Source organism: Mauremys reevesii, linkage group 2 (genome assembly GCF_016161935.1).
Source record: "Mauremys reevesii isolate NIE-2019 linkage group 2, ASM1616193v1, whole genome shotgun sequence".
Taxonomy (NCBI): Eukaryota; Metazoa; Chordata; order Testudines; family Geoemydidae; genus Mauremys; species Mauremys reevesii.
In genome coordinates this window covers 275,439,735-275,460,436 of record NC_052624.1, presented here as the reverse complement: position 1 = coordinate 275,460,436, position 20,702 = coordinate 275,439,735, and the positions used below count along the sequence as shown (strand labels likewise).

The following is a 20,702-nucleotide window of genomic DNA, read 5'->3' as shown; positions in this document are numbered from 1 at the left end:
CAAGGCACCTTACAGAGGAACTCAATGTGCCATTTCCATTTAGTTTCTGTATGGTGTAGATCAGTGGTTCTCAAACTTTAGTACTGGTGACCCATTTCACATAGCAAGCCTCTGAGTGTGACACCCCCCCACCCCCCGTAAACTATAAACACTTGTTTATATATTTAACACCATTCTAAATGCTGGAGGCAAAGCGGGGTTTGGGGTGGAGGCTGACAGCTCGCGACCTCCTGAGGGGTCCCGACCCCTAGTTTGAGAACCCCTGGTGTAGATGAAACGAGAGCTGTGTTATCGCAGGCAGTGCTGCGGGCAGTGCTTTAACATATCAGGGGTGCGGTGAGGGCCTGTAGGAGAAATGAACTGTGATTTATCAGAAAGAATCTAGTGCATTTATTTAATTTTACTGCTGTTATAGTTATCTGAACAATTATTCACCAGGCCGTTTTTAAAGAAAAGTTTCTATAGTGGTATTTTGGTAGGGACAGTCTCAGTGAAACAACTCTGTTCATCCAGGGATGCTCTGAGTGGTGTAAACCCTCCAGGAACAGGTCTGCTCTTTCACTATTGCCGTCCCCCGGAGGCAAAGCAGACTGTCTGGTGCTACGCATCCAGATTAGTGCTAAATTCTAGGTGCTGATATTTGAATTAGCAGGGCAGCCTGCTACTACCTGCACTTCTTGCCTGCTACCCCAGAGCTTCCCCCTAGTGTGAGTGTGGTGTACAGGAGGGAGATCGTTGCTTGTCTGGCAGACCCAGGACGGGGCCCTTGCATTCTGTCATATCTGTTTTTTACTGTAGAGTAATAATATTTACATCCCCGCTACTTGCAAGTGCAATTAAGAGATAAGCATCAGCTGAATAAATGCTCTGGTAGCTGACACTGACACCATGAAGTGATAAAAATTCAGTTCATGTGGGTCTCCCAGTCTTCTGCCTTTAATGCCATTATAGACTATGACAACTTAAGATTTCACTAACCCTTGTAAACCTCTCCTTTCAGGCTGAGAGACATTCCAGCGATCCCTGTGATAAGCAGCCGTACGTTGGGGCTTCACTTCCATCCAAGAAGAGGCCTGCACCACCATGTTCCTGTCATGTTTGACTATTTCCACCTGTCAGTGATATCTGTTACAGTGCATGCCTCACTGGTAGCGTTACATCAGCCGCTGATCAGGTAAAGAGCAGAGAAATGGTGATTGCGGTACAAATCTTATGACAATGTTCACCCATCTGATAGTAGCAGTCTGTGCTTTAGAGCAGAAGGATGGACTTGTGCTTCTGGTCCTGAACTGGGATTCCGGAAGTCTGGGTTTGAATCTTGGCTCTGCCACAGACTTCCTGAGTGTCCTTGGGCAAATCACTTCATCTCTCTGTGCCCCAGTTTCCCTCCCTAAAATAGGGATGATAGCACAACCCCATTTGACAGGGATGTTATGAGGATGAAGACATGAAAGATTGTGAGGCGCTTAGATAGGGCTGCTTGGGGCCATATAAATCCCTTAGATGGACAGATGTGAGATATTGTCATTTGTTCCTAGACCTAGATACTGCTGTGAAGTATGTAATTATTGGTGTATGTTGACTTTATAATGTGCACTGTATGTTCTCAGTTCTCCCACCTGATAGTTTTGCCAACATCTCCCTGTGCCCCATTGTGCTCCACTATGAATGGACAGAACACGAACAGCTATGGGGTGTGGGAGGAGGGGGGAAATGGCTTTCTTCTCCTGAGAGGATTTTCAAGATTTCGAGACATTTTCTCATCCTGAGTCAGGATGCAGATATGAAATCTCAAATTTGCATGAGCTGACGAACCTATTGGTTTGGGTTAATGGAAATGTTTTGTTTAGATTTTGACCTTTTTTACTATGCGTTAAATTTCAGTTTAAACGGTTAATTGATTAAATTGAAACCCATTACTTTTCATTTCAGAAAATAGCGTCATGTGACATTTCAACAATTTCAAAACTTTTTTTTTTTTTTTGGTTTGCTGGGGAATTCTTGGGAGCTGATCCTTTCCCACAGACAGTTTGAGTTTCAATGAATTGGCATTATCAGCAACTCCTCCACCCCAACCCGTTTTGTCAAAAAATTGCCTACCAGCTCCAGTTATTAGGCTTAATTATTGTTTATAAAGTGTTTTGTTATCTAGAAAAGTGTAAAGTATTATTACTATGAGACATAAACAGCATGGTAGGCCACTGATCTATAGCTGGGTTACTATTAAAGCTTAACAATCTGATTGTGTGGATGTTTATGAAGAAAAGAGTATTTTGATTTCATGCAGTGGAATGGAAATACATTTTGACAACACAATATATGGTCTCATTTGGTTAACTCAATAATAATGATAATCTGAAAGAGCAATATTGTGGATTTATCTGCCTCTTGATAAACATCCAGAAACCTAAATATTAATATAGCATAAATTCACTAACCATAAAACAGGGTAAAATAAATAGCATAAAAGCAACTTCTGTGCCATGCAGTCTCAAACAAAACCAGCCTATTAAAACCAGTATCCTTTTCTCCAAGTTCAGAGCCTTTGCGTGTAGGCAGGCTTATCTTTGCAGTGTTTGCTGGGATCACAAAGGAAAAGGCTTAATAGTAAGAGTTTTGATCTAATAAGACCTTATTTTTGCAAAGCCTCAGTAACTTTCTGATCATAAATTCTCATCTTGTCACAGTATATTAAGATAAAAGCAAAGCTATTAATTTGTGGAATAAAAAAATAAAAAATTAGTGTGTGGTAGCCTTTGATGTTTCATTATATTTTAGTTTTCTGGGAATCTTAAATTGTTTTAATGTAGATTCAGAGATTCTAAGGCCAGAAGGGACCATTGTGATCATCTAGTCTGACCTCCTGTATAACACAGGTCAGAGAACTTCCCAAAAACAATTCCTAGAGCAGATCTTTTAGAAAATCTTGCTTTAAAAATTGTCAGTGATGGAGAATCCACCACTATCCTTGGTAAATTTTTCCAGTGGTTAATTACTTTCACTGTTAAAAAAAAGTATGCTTTATTTTATCTCTTAATTTTCTAGCTTCAACTTCATGTTATACTTTCTCTGCTAGACTGAAGAGCCCATTATTAAATATTTTTCCCCATGTAGGTACTTATAGACTGTCATCAAGTCACCCCTTAACTTTCTCTTTGTTAGACTCAAGGCACTCGATCTATGTAGCTTATCACTATGCAGCATATTTTCTAATCCTTTAATCATTCTCATGGTGCTTCTCTGAACCCCCTCCAATTTATCAACATCCTTATTGTGGGCACCCGAAGTGGACATGGGATTCCAGCAGTGGTCGCACCAGAGCCAAATACAGAGGTAAAATAACCTCTCTTCCCCTACTCAAGATTCCCCTATTTGTGCGTCCCAGTATTGCATTAGCTCTTGTGGCCACAGTGTCACACTGGGAGCTCATGTTCAGCCAGTTATGCACCAGGACCCCAAAATCTTTTTCAGAGTCACTGCTTCCCAGGATAGAGTCCCTCTTCCTGGAGGTATGGCCTATGTTCTTTGTTCCTAGATGGATATGTTCATCCAGCCATATTCAAATACATTGTTTGCTTGCACCCAGTTACCATGCAGTCTAGCTTGCTCTGAATCAGTGACCCATCCTCTTCAGTGTCTGTGTCTGTGTATTCATTACACATTGTTTATCTGTAGAGCCGTGGTTCTCAAACTTTTTGTACTGGTGACCCCTTTCACATAGCAAGCCTCTGAATATGACCCCCTTTATACATTAACACCATTATAAATGCTGGAGGCAAAGCAGGGTTTGGGGTGGAGGCTGACAGTTTGCAACCCCCTCCCCCATGTAATAACCTTGTGACCCCCTGAGGGGCCCCAACCCCCCGTTTGAGAACCCCTGCTGTAGAGCAATGGGAATTCTCATTCTTCCAATCTTGCTTTGTCCAGTGCAAGCTCATCCCCATCCTGGAGCCTGACTACATTAATGAAGGAAACAATAATACATTTATATAACTATCAGCTCATACTTTCTTTCCAGACATGGCTGTTACTATGGTTCCTCCCTCGGGACTCTTCTGCCCACACCCTAGATCCTCACCCCAAAGAGCTATCCCAATCTCCCTTACATTTAAAAAGGGAAATGTGACCTGTATCAGTGAGTCAACAGAACCTACTCAATCCTTTCTAGCAAGAATCACTGTTTGCCTAATGGACAGGATATTTAAGGTAAACACTACCTTACTACCATATTACCTCTTCCATTCTCTCTCATCACTATGGTTAGTGAAGGCAGAGATTGCACAGTCAGAATCTCAGCTACATGGCCAGCCCAGATGGTTTTAAGCATAACTGTGGAGTACAATATAATTAGCAGCTCAGGTTTGACAGCGCGAACAGCTGATTTATTAGTTATTGCAGCAGACCTGATACTCTGAAATTCCAGCTGTGTTACCAAATGCATGCGGGATTGAATTAGTTGACACTCTGAATATTGTTTCTAGCCCCAAGTTTTATGTATCAGCATTTTGGATGTAAACAGACGTCAGTAATGAAGATGCAGTAACCCCGGAAAGAGGGCGAGAGGGGCACTTTAAAGACCAGCTAACACTTCTCCCTAGCTTCCGCACTCAGCAGCGCTAGAGACAGAGATGAGCTGCTTTTAGTTCTTCTTTTGTCTTTAGGGAGCTGAGCCAGGAGCTGGTTAAAATCTCCTGATTCAACATTTAAACTAACATGGCTAGTTAAAACCCGCCCGAGGAAATAGGAGAGCGTGGAACAGCAGAGGGTAGGCCTAGTACTTCTGATTTAGATGCAAGAAGAAACGCAGTATGATAGGAATATTGTGCCAATGGGGGGGTTGTGTCCATTGCCCCAGCCTGCAGCACGTCTCTGCTCCCACTCCTGCTTTCCCCAGCAGCCAAACACTTCCCATCAATGACAAGGCCTGCCACACCACTACTCTCAAACAGTAGGGCCTTCAAACTCCCTTCCCACTGCTCCTGAACCCTTTGGCTCCCCTAGTAATTGGTGCATTGCAGCTGTACGCTGGCAGTGCTGAATTCTTTCGCCAACTGCTTTTCCAGGAGCAGCATGAAAAAAGTACGATGTCTGTGGGGAATGTAAAGCAGGACTTGAGTGACATGCTCCAGGATGCTGCAGAAATCACCGTTCATTACAGAAAGCAAGGGGCTGTGCTTCTTGGGACCCGATTCCTCAACAGTCCCACAATGGAAAGAAGAAAATTCCATCTGGGAAGGGAAACGTGTATCTTTACTGAAGGGGAAAAACGTCTTGGGACAACAACACAGAACTTTTAAAATATTCACAGTTTTGTAGGGAAACTAAGAGCAGGAAACTAAACCTGCTTTATTGGATAACAACATCCTTTGTGCTGCTCTCTCTAAACAGGAGGAAGCACATGCCGCTGCTCATAAGACAAAACAGAAACGTGCAAATAGCCTGTGACATGGGTGTTCAAACTGTTGATTGTCAAATCCTTCCCTGAGTGCACTAGGAGGCCGCACCCTCTATGTTCAGCTTAGGTTGATTTGCCTTGTAATGAAAGTTCATCCAGGAACTTCAAGTGATTTCTATTTTAAAACTTCCAGGAGCTCTCTAGGCATTTGAGAGTCGTGATTCCTTGTCGAATTGCCATTGTCCATAAAAACAGGACTGATAAAAGCTGCACAGCCTTTGGCACTGTGCAGAATCCAGTCCAATGGCTGGCAGCACGAACTTCAGTCTTATATTCAGCAGTTCCAGGAATCCATTTGAAAACATTTGTAACCCAATTAAAACAAACAAGCAACCCTTTAAATGAATGTAAATCAGCGCGGAGAGCCTTCGCCGAATACAGCTGGCAATCGTGTTCTCTCTTGTTTATATTATAATGGAGATCTTTTCCTCAGTCAACAGCACAGCTGCCTGCACACCCACCCACACACATCTCTTAAAATCATAGTCAGAGGAAAACTCTCGTAGCCCACACTCAGGCAAAACTCCCAATGCCTTCAGCGGGAGATTTGTCCATGTCAAAACAAACAGGCTGTTAGGGTTTGACCCACTTTGCATCCTTTACATCTTCAGAGCACTCTATTGTAACTAACACCTTTCCCCAATACCATCTGAGACAGGTAAAGAGCATACATCACCTTTTACAGGGGGAGTGACTTATCCAAGGCCGTTCTCTGCTAGGGGCAGAAGAAGAAAAAGAACTGAATGGGAGATAGCTTCAAATGTGTTCAGCATTAACCTAACTCTGAGCCTGCTAAAGCAATGCTAAAACTCCCAATTTCTTCACAAGGAGCAGAGTGAGGACAAAACCAAGCATTTTAAAAAAAATCCTGCCCTGAATTCTTTATTCCCAGTCCTACCCTTATTCATCCAAAGCACTTTAACTTATTTGTTACCGTATGCAGCGTGAATCTTGGCAGAGAAATGACTGGCTAATTTTCTACGATCCCATGAGTACTAGTGGGTAGTCACTCAGTTGAAGTTGCCACAAATATAAGCCTGGGTAGCAAAGTCAGTCAGCTGGTGATTTATTTCTCTCTCTCTCTCTTTATATTTCATTTATATTCATAACATGAATTGTGTTTAACGAGAACGTAGGATGTATACAGTGAAAAGCCACCGATACCTCAGAAAATATTGGAAAACATTCATTTTAGACAAATTGTTGTCAATATGATATTTTTTCCCTCCAGGGATATTTGCATGAAAACAGGATTTTTCTTGCTTTGGAATTATTTTCTTCCTAGTGGTTGTTCCCTACCTGAAATCTTAATCTTTTTGGGATAGCAGCCTCCAGGGCTACCAGTGGGGGTGTCAAATAAGTAAAGATTCTGACCAGTTGTGTGCCAACCTTTCGTTTAAAAAACCCCAACACTGACTGTCATTTTTTATTATAGATCCAAAACTTAGTCTGAGCTGGGCAAAAAGTTTAGAGTCACTTTGGAGAATGCAGGCCAAATTACAACCTCTGACTCTTCTCAAGTTCCAGGGAGGGATATATGGTGTTATTAAAATATATGTAAAAATAATAAGATTTGTCACTCTGATTAAAGGATCTCAAAGCACTTTACAACCATTAATTATGTTAGCCTCACTACAGCTTGGTGAGGATTTACAGGTGTGACCTGAATTGGATTTATGCCTTGATACTTCCTCCACAAATAAATAGCAGGTCGAATATTTAAACTGTGCCTGTACGTTCAACACTCAAATTGCGGGGAGTTGGAATTAAGGTTGTGTGTTCTACTGTGAGGGAGAATAATGTGCTATGTGTAGAGTGTTTCCTCTTCTGCTGGAGGCAGAAGGAAGCTCCTGGTAAAAGATGCATAGTCAGTCTATCTGTGGAAATGTGCTGTGTGGGAGTTAAGGTTTGATTGAGAGGTGTCTCACAACTTGACATTTCCTTATCTTTAAGGGTTTGTATGGGGGGAATGTGACAATTAACCAACTGTATTCCTTTTTTAAAAGTAGATTTTTTTTTATTGAATGTATTGTTATTCGCTTGTCATGGATAAGGAAACTGAGGCACAGTGTTAAGTGATTTGTCCATAGATCTAGCTGGCAAGGTTTACTCACCTCCCATTCAGGGGAGTCCTTAACCACTAGGCAGTCCTGTCCGCGGCATGCCAATTGTAATGGCTTGGGCCAAAATTCACATATATTATCTGCATGTGTTCAGATCTGATTTTCAAAGCAAATGGCAGAAGGTGCAAAGTGGAGCTGGTTTGGGATTTCCCCCAGAGTGATTTTCTGATGAAAACTGCGGCTTCCTCAAAATCAAAATGTTGTGCGGGAAAATCTCATCAAAATATTTTTTTGGTTGGATCTATTGGACATTGATCTGTATCTGCCTCAGCCATAGTAGAGCCTCAAGGGAGTTGTAATTTGGATGCCTCAAGCCTTTGTTCTCTGCAAAGGGCTGGGCTCCCTCGATGGATTAAATCTCTCATGATTGACTATGGTCTCTCCTCTGCATGAACTGCTGTGATGCATCATGGGAGTTGTAGTCTGGCTGGGGTGCCCAGCCCATAGCAAATGGGGGTATTCGGCACCAAAACTACAATTCCCACAAGTCACCGTGACAGTTCAGGCAGACATAGCTGAGAAGAACTGAAATATTCAGTTTAATGAAATGACATCAATTTTCAAATAGAATTTTTTGTAACTTTTTGTTCTGTTTAACAAACAGACACACAAACAAGATGTTTCAACTTTTTGTCCTAATTTGGGGCAAAATCTAGTGTTAAATTATAAGAATTCGCCAAGGATGGAAATTCTGCTTTTCAGTCAGCGCTAATAAACAGGAAGAAAGTTAAACCTGTAAACAACAAAGGTTCTACTTTAAATCAAGTGACTTGTGTAGTAATATTAAGATGTAAAAAATAGAAGAAATACAAAAAATGAACCTGTATAATAGCTAACAGGAATTGTCTCCAAATAAGATGTTCTTCATGAGGCGTCAGTGGGACTTCAATACTTTTCAAGCTTTTTAGTTAAAGTTTCCTTCAGAAAACAAACTACGTTTTGGCTGATTTCCTGAAAAAGGATTTTGGTTTTACAGTACCATCCCAAATCAATTTCCATAAGACCAGCACAATCAAATCCCTTCTCTGCTGTAAAAGCAAAAGATAAATAAATAAAAGTGGCATTAAAAAGTGCTTTTCTCTCCATCAAAGTCTTTCAGTTTTGATAATATTCAAATGAAGGTTTTTTGTAGTCAGGTATCATTTGTTTATGCTTCTGAATGATACAGTGACAGTCCTTTTACATTTTTGTGTGATTCAAGCTTTTCAACAGACCAAACCAGACTCTGTTGTCCATTGTCATGTGATTCTGAGCAATGTTTGTCCCTTTGTTCTTTGGAGTTCCTTTCTTTAGCTCACATTTTAGGTGGGATAAATGCATTGAAGGGTTGCTTACCATTTAGAAGCAGCCTCCAGAAAACTGATTGAATCACATCCTTTAAAACATTTAAACACAAGGCCAGCCATGAGGTTTCCTCCTCCTTATGGAGTGTCCTTTTGGCAATATATCAAAGCCTGAGGAGATGTAATAAACATTATGGCAGCTCCACAAAGAGAGAGAATGGGCTCCTGGTTAAAAGACTGAACTCTGGGTCTGCCACAGACTTGCTGTCTGACCTTGGGCTAGTCACTTGAGTCTCTCTGTGCCTCAGATTCTCATCTCTCTAAGGCTTGGTCTACACTAGAGTTAGGTCCTGAGGGTGAGATTGTCTGTATTCAGTTTGATTAGACATAGATTTGCGCATTTTATTTTATTTTGCTTGGTGTCTTACTTTGTTCTGTCTGTTACTACTTGGAACCACTTAAATCCTACTGTCTGTATTTAATAAAATCACTTTTTACTCATTAATTAATTCAGAGTATGTATTAATACCTGGAGGAGCAAACAACTGTGCATATCTCTCTATCAGTGTTATAGAGGGTGAACAATTTATGCGTTTACCCTGCATAAGCTTTATACAGGGTAAAACGGATTTATTTGGGTTTAGACCCCATTGGGAGTTGGGCATCTGAGTGCTAAAGACCAGCACACTTCTGTGAGCTGCTTTCAGGTAAACCTGCAGCTTTGGGGCAAGTAATTCAGACCGTGGGTCTGTGTTGGAGCAGACGGGAGTGTCTGGCTCAGCAAGACAGGGTGCTGGAGTCCTGAGCTGGCAGGGAAAACAGGAGCAGAGGTAGTCTTGGCAAATCAGGTGGCAGCTCCCAGGGGGTTTCTGTGATCCAACCCGTTACAGTGTGTATAATGAAACTTAACAGATTGAGGAGACAAGGCTCTTTATTCATTCATTCACACAGTGATTGGTGGAGGTGGAATTTACGGGGGAGAAAATGCAATGGAGGGGACAGTTTGGCAAGGAACAACACAGATAAGTGTCACTTTACTCTGGCTCATTTCTGAAACTGGTTTCAAAGCCTCATGGAGATGCTGAGCCACTCTATGGGCTCTTCTTATTGCACTCGTGTCTAGCTGCTCAACATTGGCTGCCAGGTGATCTTCCTCAACCCCCCATCCCAGCGAAAACTATTCTACCTTTATTTCCTGATATTATGGAGCACACAGCAGGCAGCAATAACAATGGGGATGTTGCTTTCACTGAGGTCTAACCTACTAAGCAAACAACGTCAGCAACCTTTTAAATGTCCAAAGGCACATTTCATGACCATTCTGCACTTGCTTAGCCTATGGTTGAACCAAGCCTTACTGCTGTCCATGCTGCTGGTGTACAGTTTCATGAGCCATGGGAGCAAAGGGTAGGCTGGGTCTCCCAGGATCATGATTGGCATTTCAACATCACCAATGGTTATTTTTCAGTCTGGAAAGAAAGTCCCTGCTTGCAGCTTCTGAACAGACAAAATTGGTGTCAGTGAAATGGCCCCTGAGATCCACCAGTGCTTGCAACACCATTGAGAAGTACCCCTTTCAGTTTATGTACTCTTTGGCAAGGTGGTCTGGTGCCAAGATAGGGATATGCGTTCCGCCTATAGCCCCACTGCAGTTAGGGAACCCCATCGCGGCAAAACCATCCACTATATACTGCACATTGCTCAGAGTCACTACCCTTATTAGCAGAAGTCTGTTATTGGCCCTGAAAACTTGGATCACAACAGATCCCACGGTAGATGTACCCACTCCAAATGATGCCCCACTGACCGGTAGCAGTCTTGCGTTGCAAGCTTCCACAGAGCTATTGCCACTTGTTCCTCCACTGTCAGAACAGCTCTCATTTTAGTATGGCTGCGCTTCAGGGCTGGGGAAAGCTCTCCACACAGTTCCTGGAAGGTGGCCTTAGCATTCGAAAGTTCTGCAGCCACTGCTCATCATCCCATAGCTGCATAACAATGCGGTCCCACCAGTCACTGCTTGTTTTCCAGGCCCAGAAACGGTGCTCAACCATGTCAAGGTGATGTATGACTGTCGCCAGCAACTGTGAATTGCTCCACTCTGTCTTCCAGCAGGGCTGCTTCCGTGACATCACATTGTTCCTCATGGCGGCTCCTGTGGCGGCTATGTAAATATTGCAGGATAAGGCGCACGGTGTTTGTAATGCTCACAACAACAGTGTACAGCTGAGCAGCGTCCATGTTTACCAAGCTATGGCGTCCGTGCGACTAACCCAGGCTTATGAAAAAGGCTTGGTTTGTTTGCCATTGATTTCAGGGAGGGGGAGAGGGAGGTAAGAGCATCATGGGAGGCTAACGCCATGTTTCCATAACCACCCGCGCCAGCGTTTTGGTCCCATAAGACATTATAATCCCATCCCAAAATTCCACTTGGCTACATGCACTCTGGGATAGCTATCCACAATGCAGTGCTCTGTGCGGCGATGCAAGCCCTACTCGTGAGGATGCAATCAGTATAGTGTGGTCACACAAGATCGACTTGCTTCAATTGAAGGCTCGACATCGACTTACATAAAGTTGACTTAACTTTGTAGTGTAGACATAGCCTGAGAGATGCAGTTCGAAACCTCACAGCCCAGGAGAAGGAGAGGCAAAGCTGACTGTAAACTGATACTGTTCGCTGCTGGTTCTGAGCAGCTCTGGATTCCAAAATGGCCCATGGGGTAATTTAGGATTTCAGCTGCCCATGGCAAACTTTCTGAGTGGGAACACCACCCATTATCACTCCATCAGATAACGCTGTAGCCCCAACTTCTTCAGCGCCACCCCAAGCACTATCCATACAGTAGGACTAATGGGACAGCCAGTGGCTGCCTTTCACAATGCCTGTGCTGGGGGAATATTCCCTCCAACAGTTCTGAGACTTTTTATAGCGTGAAGTCACCCCTCAGATGTTCATATTCCCATGGAAAAAAATACAGTGTGCCCAGTGACCAGGACACAGCAGTCGAGCTTAGTGGTTAGAGCCAGCATCAAGCCTCATGGTGAGAGCAGGAGCCAGATGCCAGGAGCCAGAAGTCGTGATCAGTGCCAAGGGTCAGAACCAGATTACCTGGAGTGAGATAAGGCAGGGGCAAGACTGGGAGCAAGTGTAGGAGTTATTTCAGTCATGAGTGAATGCTTTGAGCAGCTGCTGAAGTGCTGGTGCTGCTGCTGGGCTTAAGAGCCAGTCGGCTGCCTCTTCCAGCCAGGGGCGGCTCCAGGCCCCAGCACGCCAAGTGCGTGCTTGGGGCGGCAAGCCGCGGGGGCGCTCTGCCGCCGCTCCGCCGGTCCCGCGGCTTCGGCATAGAGGCTTGCCAATTGGCTGTGGAGCACCTCACGTTACAACATTACAGCTTTCAACTCCAGGCCATGATGGCAGTAAGGGACGATGTTGCCTTTTGATGGCACAAGTAAAGGTTTTCAGGACTAGGCCCAATGCTACTCTTCCAAGTTCATAAGTTACTTTCCTGGCTTGATTGTTGCAGTGGGGTTCTAGCTGCTCTCCTTGCTTCACTTGAAACGTCCAATGGGTGTCCCCGGTAGGGCTGTGGAAGAACAAAAGAAGAGATTGCCCTCCTGAAAATCCATTATAGGTTCTATGCTGAGCCCAGTGAATGCTCAGAAAGGACTTTGGAACTGCTGCGTGAAATACTCTGTGGGATTAATAAAACTTGGAGTTTATGTACCTCACTATCTACTGAGATGCTGGGCTTTGATTTAAGCGGCTTCCCAATAAAATAGGGCATAACCGTATTGGAACTGCAGTCTGTTCAAAGATGTGTGGCTTAACTGATCTAACGGGGTTCTGGTTTGGTTTGGGGTTTTTTCTTTGTGACTCAATTGTTTCCAATCCATTGTTATCTACCCGTTGTTTGTTTGTTTGTTTGTTTGTTTTAAAGCTAATTCCAGGTGTTGATGTTAATATTTAAGACCCTGCCTTTTGGATCATCATGTTGTACATGGTTGACCTGATTTCTCTTCCTAAACCTACCCACAACCTGCCATCTCTTTCTGAGCTACCTTTCAGGATTTTAAAGAATGAGAGCCTCAAGTTAGGCTCCTACATCTGAGAAAGTGGCCTGATTTTTAAAAGAGCTCAGCACTCCAGGGCTCGTATTGACATTAACAGGAGCCATTGAGTGCCCAGAGCTTGAAGAACAGGCCACTCTCTTAGCTGCCCCAACACAGCTTTAGGAGCCTAACTCTAGACTCCAATTTTTTTTTAAACTCTAGGCCCTAATAACTTCATTTTCACCCTTTGAGATACCAAATATTGGATATTTTCTGTGTCCCATGGAATTCTTCCCCTTTGTGAGATGTGTGGTGTTGACGTGTTATAAACAAAGCCTAAGATTTTTTAATCTGGCTTAATAGTTTTCTTATTTCATGCTGTTAGACGATATGCTGTTAGTTCAGTGCTTGTGAAAAATACTTTCTTAAATCTGCAATAAATTCTGCCTGGTGGGTAGCAGGGATGGAAACTGATTCATCAGTAACTCAGACTTTTAGTAAGTGTCTTTTCCTGTTGTTTCTCCTTTCAGCTTTGCTCGTCCAGGAAAAGGGTCGTGGTTGGGTAAAGGCAGCCTGGAGACAGGACCAGACCAGTCCAGTATATCATTAGAGAATCTAGTGTTCGGAGCTGGCTACTGCAAACCGACTTCATCTGAGGTAAGGGCGGGCAGGCAGGCGACAATGGAACGGTTACATTTTGACTTGCCATCTATGCACTCAACCGTGACATGGATTATCTATGCAGATACAGGGGAATGTGAAGGAGTAAGAACCCTTCTAACAGCCCTATATGGGATGCTCAGACTTTGGGTCCGAGTGTGCAGTCCCCACCCTGGAGCCAAAGGGCAGCAGGTGTTAGAGAAGGAACGGAGTCTTTCCTTCACGCCCTCTGCTTGTTTTCCAGCATCGCGGAGCCACCGAGGAGGGTATTGTGAGTTGCTGTCGGTAAAAGACAAGAAACAAATTGCAATTCCCTCTCGGAGGACGGAGGAAACTGGGGAGTAATTATGCCTCAGAGCATTATCCGAGTCTCCATGCCTTCTGGGTTCGTACAGCTTAGGCACATCCCCTTGCTCAAAGCAGCACCTAGAGTAACAGTGTATGACAAGACTTGTTGCTTTATTAGTGACCTATAAAAAGCTTTGGAATAGCAGGATTGTTACGTTCTAGAGAGTGGTTTTCTATCTGTGGTTGGGTCCGTGGACTGCGTCTCATGCTCTGCAGATCCCTGAGGGTTTGTAGACTATGTCTAAGATTTCCAGAGGGTCCAGTCCTCCATTCACATTTTTTTAGGGGTTTGCAAATGAACAAAGCTTGAAAACCACTGATCTAGACAGTGACCTACCAAGTGCTAAGTAAGAACCTTCAGCTATTCTTAAGGTTAAGATTTTGTCATGGATATTTTTTAGTAAAAGTCAGACAGGTCGTGGGCAATAAACAAAAATTCACTGACCTATCTGTGACTTTTATTAAAAATACCTAGGGGCAGAGGCGACGCGTCGGGGGGCGTACAGGGTCATGTGCCGGCCCCCCAAGATTTCCTGCTTGGCTTGTAGCGAGCATGCTCAGTAACACTGCTGAAGCTGGCAGCCCTCATTCTACCCCCACCCCCACTATTGGCAGGCACGGGTTGTCCTGGGGGAGGGGCGGGGAACTAACAGTTCGAGCCACATGGCTGCTGCTCCAGCTGTGCCACAGCTCCAGCCCCGGGGCCGACTCCTGGCCATAGCTGCAGCCACGTGGTGGGGGGAGGGGCAGCCCCAGCCCTGCTGCAGCTCCAGCCTCAGGGAGACGTAACACAGGGCCAGATCCTTATCTGGAGTAAATTGGACATAACAGAGCTACACCAATTTACATCAGCTAAGGAACTGGACCTGTAAATCCGACAATAAAAATGGAGCCAACTAGTAAACCCTTTCTGCATTTTTACTCCATTTTTCTTCAACTCCTAACCATGCAAACTGCCGCACAAATCAATGGGTAGTAGCAAGCCCTACACCTGGCGGTGCGTCCGTCCACAGGACGGGGCTCCTACACTGCTTCTGCATTAGATGATTTACACTAATCCAAGGGGACTATTCTCCATTCGTTACTGTACCTTGCGGGCTAGCTTCTGCTTATTGCCCATGAGCATGAATGGAATATCAATATTGGACTTACATTTCAGTATATCGAGCAGTATAAACAAGTCATTGTCTGTATGAAAGTTTAGTTTGTACTGACTTCGCTAGGGCTTTTTATGTAGCCTGTTCTAAAAGTAGGCAGAAATTTAGATGGGTTGATCTAGCCCCTGGGAGACCTCTACGTACCCCCAGGGGTACGAGTACCCCCGGTTGAGATTCCCTGCTGTAGACTACATCTAGCTTGATGCAGCCGGTCGAGGTCCACCCTAAGGCAGCTAATCTCAATGTAGTTCCCTAGCGTAAACAAATCCTTTCAGGGCAGCACCACATGGGACTGAGGAGGGTGAGAAGATTTTGGCCAATTCTTTGCTACTTGCAAAATATTGTATGAAATATTTAAACCCCATGCCGAGCAGATGGGAACTTGGTCACAACTGAAAGCCCCCCAAGCATTAGCACTACCTGGAACTCAGGGGAATGAGAAGCTCGGTCAGCCCTAATGGGATTTGAACTTATAGTTCCAGGTATGCTACTGGTTAGATTTTCAGAGGTGCTCAGCACCCACTGAAGCCAAAAGTGTTCTGAAAGCTGAAGCTGATACAACTCAGCTATCCCTTCCAGGCATCTATTGAGTGCTAGGTAGATCACTCTTAAATCGACACATCAGCCCCAGATTTTGTGGCATTTCATTATTATACAGTCACATACATTGTTGAATTATTTTCTGTACAAATGTGGATGTACCAAAATCCATAGAAAAGACTGATGGCTAACTCTCCGGCAAGGCCCAAAAATATCACTATAAAAGTTCTCAGTGATTATATTGGCTTGAATTTTTTCTTTGTCTTATTAAAAATAAAAAGAAAAGTTGCTGCCTTCATTTGAAAAGAAGGCTGGTTTCAGTCATTACTCCCTGTCGCTGCTTTTTCTGCTAATGTTCCACCCGTGGGAAGCCGACAGACCACTGCTAGTGACAGACGCCTAATGTTCTGCATTCTGAGCTTCTGATTTCTCAACGTGGAGAGTAATTAAATGTCAGTAGCAGCAGATTGTACCTGTCCAACTTCCCCGGCTCCCTCCAAGTGACCTCAGAACACCACTGACAGTTCTCTCATCTCCCAGCCTACCATAACAATACTAATTCACACTGTGATTAAAAGCAAGACGGTGTCCTATTATTCCCTTCTCTCTCTTCCAAATCATATACCCAAGCTATCAGGGTTTTTTAGTATTTTCTCGGGAGTTAGGTGGAAGCATCCAGTTATACCATATTTTGATGCAGGAAAAGGTGTCATTACCTTTCTTCTCTGCAATTCTTTTATTTCAAGCATACCACTCCTCAGAGCTCAAGTAATTTTGAGCTACTAGAGGGACGATTGTAGTTCTAGAGTACAGCTACCCTTAGAGCTGGGTGTGATCTCTGCTTGAGTAGATATACGATAGCACTCATCAGGTTAGTGCACTAAAAACGGTAGTGTAGCCATGATAGCACAGCCAGGGGCGAGTGGCAGCCTGGGTTCGCCACCCAGACCCCATGAGTATGTATGTCCTCGTGCCACCACTCACTGCTGCCTGTACTAATATGGCTACACTACTATTTTTAGCACATTCGCTCAAGGAGAACTTGTGTGAGTATGTCTTCGTGAGCACCCCCCGAGCTCTAAGTGTAGATGTAGTCTTTTGAATGAGTAGTATGTTTAACTTACAGGTAATACAAGGGAGAAAGCTCAGAGATCAGATTGGGGAGGGGGGGAGAAGAAGGTAGTGCACTTTCAAGCTCCACCCACCACATGAGTTCTGCCCACGTGAGAAGCTGCTCACATACATTGTGCAGATGTTCAAAATACGATCAGATATGCTCGCTGGGCTTCTTGGGATTGGTTCTGTCTCCTTGGGGCCCAAATACACCATGGGCTCTGCTAGGCTCCATTTGAGTGGCATCCGCTCAGTGAGGCTTGCATGCCCCACTGGACTCCTTGAACTTGTCTCCCTCTTGGGGGTCTCAGATGCCTAAGTGGACTCTGTTAGCCTCCTTGGGTTTGGCTTCTTCTATACTGGGGGATTTCAGAGAAGTGGCAATACTCTCCCAAGCCCACTCAGAGGTATTGGTTCAGATTCTGCACACACAGCCTGACGTCACTGCATGCACGCTTGGTTCACATTTTCGAGGACACCTCAACAGCCAGGTTAGGTCCTAAAGAATAAGGCAGCATTCTGAAGGATGTATCAGTGTACCGTATTGGTGTGTACCAGCTGAACCTGAGCCCTGGACTGGGATTAGGAATCATGAGTTTGGGGTTCTGTTCCTGGCTTTGCCACATACACACTGTATCCATTGGCTAATAGCCATTTAGACCCAACTTTTCAAAAATGGCCTCTAATTTTGTGTCTTACATGTGCTTACTGTGCTTCGTAATCAAGGTGTGATATACAGGATGACTAGTAACAGACTATACTCACTCTAATCTTATCAATTATACTACAGATAATTTGACTACTAATTAGTCCATCTGTTAACTATTTAAATTTCTATGATGTGGAGTTACCAAGGGCTGTAATGTAACGTTCAGTGGTCTCATATGGCAGTTGGTTTCTTGTAAAGAAAACGTACTTTTCCCAAGTGGTATTCTATGGATCAAAGTACACCTGAAATTTCAAAATTACTTCATATATGAGCGGGTAGTATCCTTTATGTAGAGCTGTAAAAAAATAGGGAGGTAATTTCAATGGGAAATTTTGGCTTCTTGTCAAAATACTAAAAGTCAAAATATTTTTGTCTAAAACTGAAATATTTCAATTCAAAATGGTTCCACCGTGCCTCATGGCATTTGTAGTTTTGGTGCCTTACGCTCCCGTTGTCTACTGTGAGTTGGGTTATCTGGTCAGACTACATCTCCCATGATGCACCACTTTCTCTCTTCATGAGGGGAAGGCTGTGTGTCATAGAAGTCCTTGACTGTGATCCATCATTGGAGATGCAGTCCAGCCAGAGAGCCCATCCTATAGAAGAGAACAGGAACATAAGGCACCCCAAACTACAACTCCCATGAGGCATGGTGGCACCATTTTAAATTAAAAAAAATCAGGTTTTTGGGGGGAGGCGGGGAAATGTTTTTTAGGTGTTTGGTTTTTTGATGAAATATTGTTTGTTTTTTGGTGTGGAAAGCAGATATGTTTCATGAAAAAAATCATTTTCTTCGCAAAGTCCAATTTTCCATCAAAAAACAATTTCAAAAACAGAAATGTCATGTTCCCAGTGGAATGTACTGTAACTCTCCAGTGCTGCCGCACCTGCCGTATAAATCAGCAAGGAGTGTTTCACGCTTTCTGATTTCTCTTCAAGAAAGCTGGCTCCCTGGGAAATCTGGAAGTTCTGCAGCTGGTGAGCTGGTATTACAGGTCCCCCTCTGTGCCCAATCCAGGAAGGATGAGAATCCATTACAGCCCCAGATAGAGGCCCCTGGATCTTTAGCTTACACTGTAGCAGCTCATGCTTTTAACTCTGGAATCCCTGGTGTGTCAGTCAAGATGGTGGCTGCCCCACCTCCTTCAGTTCCCTGCTAGGTCCCCTACCAGAGTGAGGGATTCTGACACCATCCCAGCAGAGGCAGGATGGGACAGCGTGTACCTCTGCACACACAGTCTGGAGGTAGTGTTGGGGTCAGGTTTCAGAGTTAATGCCCCATGCAGATAAGTGAGGCAGTGATACCCTTTGAGCTATCATCTCGAGCAGTCTGCAGAGTCAGACGCTGCTGAAGTTATGCTCCAGCTTCATTTGATCCATTTTGTGCTGAAAATTCTGTTTTCTTCTGCACCTGTTAAACTTGGTGTTTCCTGCTTCTTCTTTTCATTTCTAGCCAGTCAGCAAACATCTTTCCTGCTACTTTTCATCCTTTCTTTTTCTGAGCATAGCTTCTTTGCTGGCTGTGGCCTCTGGTACCTGCTGACCTAGAAAGAAAATATATCACAAAGAAAGAAAGAAAGCGGGCATTAGCTTTGCAAAAGAAGGACTACAGCCCAGCTGTTTCCTTTAAAGGGCAGATATTTTGCATGTTTTCCCTTTCTCCCTTTGAAACTAGTTAAGGGCTTGAGGGTTCATATATTCCCTGCTGCATAAAGAAAACAATCCTACCAAAGAGGAAACTGAGACCTGAGACCTCCAGAGACCTGAAGTGCCTGCAGGATCTTTCTGCTAGATTTCATAACATTTTTCCTTTTTGCAATAGATCCTGTAGTGTATTATAAGACAAATGGCTGTTTACAAGCTCAGGACATGATTTTGATCTTGGCTATGCTGTTGCAATTCTGGAGTATATCTGTTGGCTTCTGTGGCATCTATCTGGAATTACATCTGTGTAATTGCGATCAGAAACTGACTCATTTGTGGAAAAGGAGTTTCATGAGTGTAATTTAGAGCAGAGCTTTAGCCCTGAATGTTCATTTTAGATTGGAATTGTTCTGTATTTTTGGGCCCCTAGCTCTCTTCTTAATGTCAGTCCTACACTTCAGATACATTTTTAATATGAAAAGAAAGGCATTTAAAATACGTCCACAATGGTTGGTATTAACAGAACAGACACCTTTTGATGTTGCTAATTTGAATCTTAATTAGCAATGACAGGGAATCTAACAAATGTCCATTCCATTTGTGCTTCTGCAACTGTAAGGCATCTAATGCTCTGCTTTTTTGGGTATTGAAAAGTATGTTTAATCAGAGTTTGGAGACCATTTGGGATGATTGCTCTTCATTGTCTGCCATTTACATTAAAACAAAAACTGCTAGCTAATATGTACACAGAACTATAAATGATTTCCTACAAGTATTATGATCCTGCTTATCTAACAGCCATGCAATAGGGGAAATATTTTTTAGTGGTTACTTCAATGTCTTTCATTAGTTGTTTCTTGTAGACATGATGTGGGCAGAGGGAAGCAGTGTTATGATCTGGGTTAGGTTCAGAGTTTGAGACTGAGGCCAGTTGGGAGACTATGGTTAAAAGATGATGGCAAAAAAAAAATCTTGAAAACTTGTCCCATTTTATTTTATTCCAGATGGTGGAAATACCTTGAAAATAGCTATTCCTATGAGATTTCAAATATGTGAAAATCAGAACCAGAAAAGAGGCCACTTCCGGTTTTGATTCTTAACCAAATCCTTAGGGATTTGTTCAAATTTGTTGATTGATAATTGACCTCTCCCTCCTACCCTGAGTAGGGATGTCCATCGAGTCTGACAATGACATCACAGCATCTTGTATGTTCTCTTGCGGCTACACAGTAGGATCTGCGAAGAGCAAGATCACAAACAGGAATGTATAGGCTCCCACTGAAGAGTTGGCATGATGCTGGGCCCTGTTTTCAAAGTGTTTACAACCTTTATAGTTGCTCTCTATTCACGTTTGTCCTCGACTGTGTCTTTGAAATTATCAGTATTTGTCTCATGATTAGAAATTCTGCTTAAGAGCGTCTTTGATGTATTTCTGCCCACTGTTCATTTTCCAGTTTCAGTTCACCATAGAGGACTTTTTTGGAGGAGACTGCCATCATCCATTCTGATAACATGAGCTGTCCATCTAAGCTGAGCTTTGATAATCAGTGCTTCCATGCTGATTTTGCTCTTTCAGTGATGTTTATGTATGGCACTTCGTCTTACTGGTGGACCTTCAGA

General features: G+C 43.5%; 1 protein-coding gene across 16 annotated transcripts in view; it reads left to right on the top strand.

The window, feature by feature from the left end:
- Window positions 1–20,702, top strand: part of FAM135B (family with sequence similarity 135 member B) — a 438,555-nt gene that overhangs the window by 333,376 nt on the left and 84,477 nt on the right. For all 16 annotated transcript variants that reach the window (XR_005595027.1, XM_039527226.1, XM_039527229.1 and 13 more), the window contains 2 exons: window positions 1,001–1,174; window positions 13,442–13,568. Coding sequence is in view for 15 of the 16 variants with exons in the window: in XM_039527226.1 (XP_039383160.1) it covers window positions 1,001–1,174; window positions 13,442–13,568 (301 nt within the window). In the remaining variant the exon portion in view is untranslated. The remainder of the gene's footprint in view (window positions 1–1,000; window positions 1,175–13,441; window positions 13,569–20,702) is intronic.